At 38.1% G+C, this 7,523-nt stretch overlaps 2 protein-coding genes across 3 annotated transcripts in view; both read left to right on the forward strand.

Moving 5' to 3' along the window:
- Window positions 1–4,582: 4,582 nt before the first annotated feature.
- The window catches only part of csad (cysteine sulfinic acid decarboxylase), a 13,106-nt gene continuing 10,165 nt past the window's right edge, over window positions 4,583–7,523 (forward strand). For both annotated transcript variants that reach the window (XM_015032768.1, XM_015032769.1), the window contains exon 1: window positions 4,583–4,718. The gene's annotated coding sequence lies outside the window, so the exon portion shown is untranslated. The remainder of the gene's footprint in view (window positions 4,719–7,523) is intronic.
- LOC106947630 (uncharacterized) lies at window positions 4,712–7,323 on the forward strand. The gene is made up of 3 exons (XM_015032770.1): window positions 4,712–6,547; window positions 6,634–6,687; window positions 6,777–7,323. The coding sequence occupies exons 1-3, from the start codon at window positions 6,196–6,198 to the stop codon at window positions 7,055–7,057; spliced, it is 687 nt and encodes a 228-aa protein (XP_014888256.1). The 5' UTR covers window positions 4,712–6,195; the 3' UTR covers window positions 7,058–7,323.

Genomic DNA, 7,523 nt, shown 5'->3' on the forward strand with positions numbered 1-7,523 from the left:
TGATATCAGAACCTTCTCCTCTGAAGTGTGGAGTTTAGAGTAATTCAAGATTACAATATTAAAGGTAGCCTCCACGTGCAGGAAACTGAAACTCTCCATCTATAGCTTTCATTCTGCTATAAATAACATATTTTCTTTCCTTCTGTCCCTCTCGTCTCACTCTTTTCTCAGAGTTACTCTGTTTAGTGGGCTCACTTTCCTCCTCCCACCTGCTGACCTGCTGCTGTGATCTTTTCTCCACTCACTCTGGTCTTTCATATATAATGCATGTTAAACAAACAGACATGTCAGAGTCGCTCAGACACATGGCCGTCCCCTCGCTGCAGCTGTAGTCACCCTGACAGAGGGGGGTGGTTATGTCTATGTGGGCTTCCTGTGCAACACAAAGCGTGTGTTTTAGAAGCTGGGCATGGGGGAATTGATCTTAGAACTGCACAAGGAGTCTAAATGTACACACAAAGATCTTTCAGTAGATAAGGTCACACAAGTGGTGAGGGAAGCTTTGCTGTAGGATCTCTACAAATGCACGGTTACAGTATCGTGCAAAAGTATCTAAAAGTATTTTTGAAGTATTATATGCATTAGACATCACGTAGGGATACATATATATATTTTTTTTCAATTTTTCAAAGTATTAAAAATGTTGTGCTTATTTATCTTTTGAGCTGTCGACAAACTGAATTTATTGCCCATCCTTTATTTGAAGAAGTAGTTGAAGTTCAGTCAGATTACATGGAGAAAATCTGTGCACATCAATTTAAAATAATATATATGCTTTAGTCTGAAACTATTCAACTGTAGATCTAATTTTATGATTAGGATTATTTTCCTATGGAAAAGGATATTCTGTCATCTTTATATTAGCACAGATTTGTGGAGTGTATAATGAATATTTGCTCTGTCCACGGCTTCTCCCGCCTCAGCTGTGGGTCTCTGCTCTGTTCCAAATTTGTCAAAGATCTCTTGGCTACTTCTCTGATTAATTAATTTTCATATTGTTGACTGGACCTTTAGGTTTTAAGGATCTATGTGAAATTCTTAAAGCTTGAGATATAGTTTCATACATTAACTATTCTTTGAACTTCTCCAATAACTTATCCCCAACTTGTCTGGTGAGGCAATTTGTTGGATTCTTTTTCATATGGTGGTATAAAACAAAAAGAAGCTGGATAAAAATACATCTGACCATTTTTTTTAATAATCTTTTAATTTCCCTAAACATTACGGTTTTCTGTTAGCTCGTGTGGGTTTGTCACATGAAATCCAAATATGATACATCGATTTTGATAAAATGTGAAAACTTTGCAAGGATTGCGGATGGCGAGGATTCTCTAGAGCTTCTTATGAAGTAAAGCATTTCTGAAAATTGTATTTAAATTTAGCTTTTAGCTGGTGTGTGTCTTTGCCTCCACATAAAGATCCCTTTTTGTGTTCTTCCAGACTCCACACACATGCTTGTGCCATAAAAAGATGCAACGTCTTGTGGTTCTCAGCACGGGAGAGAAAGTGATTTCCCTCGTTAGTGACTTCACATGCAAATCAAATTTTTCTGTTATGGCAAGAATAGGATAAGCTGCTGCGCTGGCACACTCTTGGATTGTATGTATATGCACGTATTAATGATCCCACACACACGCATACACACACACACACACACACACACACACACACACTCCCATGCACATCTCATAATCTGAAATAAAAGAATCCCAATTTTCCAGGTGCAGAGGTCTGTGGTGAGGAGTTGGAGCAGCTCATACAGAAACCACATCACTCTCCATCAGGGCTGTCGAGAGCGTGAGCTATTATACCATCCACACACATATGAGTGGAGTTTGCCACTCGAAAGAGAGTGTGATGGGGCCTGAAAAGCAAAGTAGTGGGAGTGGGATTGTGCTTGATCAGCGGCAAACTAAGTTCATTGTCATATCCTATACTGTCTTTGCTTTTCTCGTGTTGCAGTAATATGATGCAAACTGACTTCAGAGGCATGAGGCGTGTGGCATGAAAGGGCCCTGAATGTCTACGCATCCTCTTAGATCAGTAGAATAACGCATTTTAGCTCCAGTTGCGCGTCTTCTTAAGAGTGTGACTGGAAAGAAACTCCACTTTATCTCACAATGAGGCCGTTAGAAGTGCATATAGGTAGTTAAATTGTGCATTTGTCTCTTATGCAGCACTCTCTCACATGGGTGGTGAAAAAAATAAATAAATGAGAAGAACAAATGATTATTCGCTCTGCTCTTTCCACCCACTGTAGTCACTGAGAAAACTGGATTTAGTCAGACAGCTAATACACACACACACACGCACGCACGCACGCACGCACACACACACGCACGCACGCACGCACGCACGCACGCACGCACACACACACACACACACACACAGAGTGACTCAACGTGTTTATACTGTGTCTGGATGAAAAGGACTCCGGAGGCCTTCTCCTCTCACACAAAGCAAATACCTGCCCTGGAATAAGATATTGATTTGTCATTTCCCGCAGCAGAAGATTGGTAAATAGGCTAAGCAGACATGTGAACGTCGGTATGTGAAGCCTGGTTGTCCAGTTGGAGTCAGAGGCCTTAAACTTTGATAGTGCTGCTGCATGGGTCCTGTGTCTTTCATGCACAGAGATAAAAGCGCACACAGTTTCTATTTAGTGTTTACGCAGGGAGTCTCTTGTTTTCATTCAATACAAATCTAGCATTTATTCACGGCTGCTGAATCCTATTTCCACAGAACGAGCCATAACGCTCTGCTCCGTGTCGATACAAATGCTTCGGCTTCTTGTTGTGTCAACCGAGGCAAAATTTGGTTCACAGTTTATCGACGACGATGAGAGCAGCAGGGAGTGTTAGATCCTCTAATAAGAGTTTCTGCTTATTTGCAAGAAATAAATAGACATGCAGTTGTTGCCATCGGGTCTCTTTCATTTTGCTGTAGTACATGACTAATAAATAAATATAGTTCTAGTGTTACTGTACCTCGCAGAAGTTGTCATACAAAGAAATGCTAAGATACATTTCCTTGCATCTTAGCAAAAAATCTCAGTGTATTTTATCAGGATCTGATGAAACAGACCAAGACAAAGTAACGTATAATTATAATCAGGAATGAAAATGACATGCTATTCAGTTTTGTTTTGTTTTTAATTTATTAACAAACAAAATTCTGAAGAGTGACTTACCTTTTAATTTACGCTTCTTGTAGCTTTACTTTATAAAGCCACATTTCTTTGCATTTATGGCTGCAAGTCATTTGTGGCATGTCTCTCTCTACCAGCTATGAACATTGTTATTAACTTTTGTCCATTTGTCTTCACAAAACAGCTAAAGCTCAGGAATCTTAGATGGAGAGTGTCTGTGAATACTAATTCCCAAGCCTTACCACAATTTTCTAATTGAATCTGGAGTTTAACTAGGCCATTTTAACCTGAACATGCTTTGACATAAATAAGTATATTGTAGCTCTGGTAGCACGTTTAGGATAGAGGCCCTGCTGGAAGGTGGGGAAGGGGTGCACAGGGTGCTGAGTATTTTCAGTTGGGTCTTTCACAGAGGGGCTGTATTACCTGAGAATAATTCATGCCCAGATGTGAGTTCGCTTTTCAGATTTTTTTTTTTAAAGCTTAAGAATAAAGTGATTTATACTTGATTTATAATTATCCACTACTTTGTGTTGGTCAGCAATATAAAAAAATCTAATAAAATGCACAAAAGTTTGAGGTTGTGATGTGACAAAATATATATATAAAAAATGTATTTGTTTGCAGGCAAAATGACATTCAAGCATTCAAACAAGCCATAGGCACATGGATAGCTGGATTTGTAAAAAAAAAATGGTATTAAAAATCACTAAGGAGAAAATACCTCAACTAAAAACCTAACATTTCTGTTTACTTTTATATCCAGCAGTCACTTAGCATTTCCTTAAAACAAATACTGTAAATTGTACAAGTCAGCACATCCAGAACTGACACAATGTGCTAGCAGCTATTTTGAGTTTTAGCGTGAATTCTATAACTTATTTTTAATGTACACATAAATTTAACTTTGTTGTTTTTGACAACATTTTACTCATCATTCTTCATTTAACGATATTTATTTTTTTATATTTGTTTTTTATGTGGATGTTGTTTTTGTGGTCCAAAAGAGTTCGAGAGAGCACTTCCATGCAGGGTACCTGCAATGGGTAATTTTTCCCACCAGGTGGCAGCAAACACCTGCAAAACTATCAGTCTGTTTGACGGAGACAAAGAGTATAGTGATATTGAGTCAAAAAAACATATTTTTTTTCAGGGAGAAAAAAGAGGAGGCTACAAATTAGAATTGTGGTTTGGACAGAACTGTAAGCCAATTCACAGAACTCCGAGTGTGGTCAATCACAGGAGACGTGCACTTAGAGGATGTATAAGATATCACAGAGAAACAGATATTTTTCAAAGTTTCATGAACAAACTTTTTTTTTCCGACCATATTTTAAATAAGGTGTTTTTTAAGTTTTTTTTTTTTTTTTTTTTAAACATAACTTTTCAGTAGAATAAAAGATTTACATGCTGGTTCACATTCTAATTCAGAAGGTGGCGGTAATGTTCACTTTCAGCTGTTTGCCAACCGCCTGTGAGATCAAAGAAGAAGACGAAGAAGAAGAAGGAAAAAAGAGAGCGAAAAGTTAGGTCCTAATATCCCTCCACCTTGGCAGAAGCTGCTGTTGAGGTAAATAATAGGAAGATGTTTAGATAAGCGTTGTTTGTTGCTTATTGTCATGATTCCTGTTGGAGAGACAAATGGCTCAGCGCATGTTATGCATATAAAACATTCCTAAAGCCCGAAGCTTTCACTTTCTGTTTCAGATTCTGTGCATGAGAGAAGTGGCCACTCCGCTATTACCTTTGATTTTGTTTAAAACCCTTGTAACGTTCTGACGTGTTAAGTCAATGAAGAATATATTAAACAGTTTGTGGTTTGTGATTCGTTTATTACATTTGTGAAAACTCACCAACCGGGGGGGTTTAAAGCTGTTTTGTTGCTCCTTTGCTTTTGACCACATTTCGGGGGGTATTCCTTTAAACTTGGATTGAGATTCTATAAAACACAGTTAGCAATATGTGAAACTGCTGTTGAATTTATTATATTACAACAACAAAACAGCTTGAAAACTATTATCACCTGTGTAGTTCAGACCTGGATAGAGTTATTCTACACTAGGGTTGTACAAAGTGCGGTTAGTGGGCCTTTTGTGGCCTTTGGGATAAATTTGTGTGGCCCCTTGGCTGCAACTCAAGAATGGTACAGATTTGGCCCTGCGGTAAGCTGATAATTTACACTCATCGGATTTTTTAAAATGATTTTTTTCAGATATAAATCTTCAATTAAAAATGTTGTTACAACACAGTAGTTTCCTTTGTATTATTTGTGTGAGGTTCTTCTTTTTATTTATTTTTTATTTTAATGTAGTAAGTAGGACCAAAAAAACATCTGGCATCTTTTTACTCGACAGCAGACAGAGGCACAGCCATTCGTTGAACTTCTTCATCAAGGATAAAAAAACAAAACAGTTTTAATTAAAAATAATCTATTAATTTTTGGTACTGAGGAGGTGTTGATCCAGAAGTGAGCATCAAGAAAAAGGTAAAGATCTTTTCAGGTCTCATTACATTGGAAAATAGTGCAATGCAGTAATTAAAGTGGGCTGTAAAATCTACACAGCATGTGTAGAAAAATCAATCAAGATTTGAGTGATGACATATTTATTTGGGTTTTCACAAATTAAAGGTTTTACAAATCACAAACTAAACTTTAATCCATCATCTAATCAAAAGCTAATCGGTGCTCCAAATGCATCGGCTGTTCAACACAAAACGCAGTGTTCTGTTGGAGAGATTGCATTTTTAGTACATTTGGTGTTGTTCAAGGTTGTACATGTGGGATAAACTCATAAGTAATCCTATAGCTCATTTTTTACAAACTCTTGAAGCTTTTATAGTTTCTAGTTAAACAAACAGTAACTTTGCCAGTTTGGATCTCATTTTGCAGCATTTGCTCCACAAATCTATCCTGAGTCAACTTTTAGTCAGTATTTCCAATCCCCTAAACATTTTTAAACATTTTCACTACACCTGCGTAAACCCCAGGTGTTTATGCAGGTGTAAACTGTAAAACTGACGTTTTGTTAATAATCTTATCTCATTGCATGCCTTCCATTATTTACCCACTGGATCGATCAGCCATGGCTGAAGAAGCTGCAGATGTAGTTCATCTGCTTAAAGGCCAGAAGGCGACGCTGATAGAGATTCTCAGAGCGGACGCGGATTTTGTTGTGCAGCATGCACATTCCCGCTATCTGGTGTCAGATAAGGGCTACGAGAAGATTCAGTCATGTCGAGTTCCTAGTGAAAAGGTGCAAGAGCTTTTGGATCATGTCATCTGGAGAGGGCCCGAAGCAGCGCAAGGAATGTTGGACCTGCTGAAGGAAAAAGAGATCCAGGAGACATTTCCCAAGCTTGATTTTGTTAAAGATCTGCGTGTGAAAACACCGTTATCAGGTACAAAGAAAAAGCTGCGTTTTCAAGAGTCTTATCAGTAAATGTTTGTAAGATGCCAAATATGAGCATATCTTTTCATTTACAAGTTGAAGAATCCGAATTACAAGGTCCCACGCCAGCTAAAAAGGCCCTCCGCAAAGGTGAGTCCCTCTTCCAGTGAAATGTTTTCCCTCTAAAAGTCAAACCATCTTTCGCGACATCTGCTTCTCTGCTGGTTATTGTTTCACAGGCTGTGGCAGGGTGACAGAGAAGCAGCTGATGATTGTGGCTCAGGGCCTTGGCAGTAACTGGAGGCAAATCGGCATACAGGGTCTGGGCATCAAGAATGTGAAATTGGAGCAGATTGAAGAGGAGAAAAGAACCTACGTGGAGCGAGTCTTTGCCATGCTCATCTACTGGAGAAATCAGAAGAAGGAAAAAGCCACAGCCGCTAACCTGCACTCCCTCCTCAGTCAGGAAGATTTAGAAGTTCCTCCTGAGAGCATCGAATGTCTACTGGAGACTGACTGAGGTCTTCCCTCAAAGAGCCTGAGCACTTTTAAAGAAAATGTGTTTTTTTTCCCAGGGAGGAGTGGGTTTCTTTCCACAAAAAACAGAAGAATAGACTTTTATGTAAAGATTTGACTATACTTTTTAATACTTTTGTATTGCATTTGTTTTTGTTTCTGTTTTTTTTCATGATTTAATAAATCTATAGTCTCTCCGTAATTCACTTATGCTCAGAAAATCACTGATCGTTCTTCACAAGTTATGTTAAATTTATCTAGCAAGGAAAATATGTTAAAAGATTCTCTTGAAATATATTTATTCGGTGAGATAAAAAAAAAAAAAAAATTCTCAAAAATATAATGGTGTTACAGCACAAATCTGGAACAAACTTCCAGAAAACTGTAAAACAGCTGAAAAACTGAGTGCCTTTAAATCTCGACTAAAAACCCAGCTGGTTAGAGCTGTATTTGAAACGTTAGCAATTACC

Source organism: Poecilia latipinna, unplaced genomic scaffold (assembly GCF_001443285.1).
Source record: "Poecilia latipinna isolate Pla-1442-1.1 unplaced genomic scaffold, P_latipinna-1.0 Scaffold250, whole genome shotgun sequence".
Classification (NCBI taxonomy): domain Eukaryota; kingdom Metazoa; phylum Chordata; class Actinopteri; order Cyprinodontiformes; family Poeciliidae; genus Poecilia; species Poecilia latipinna.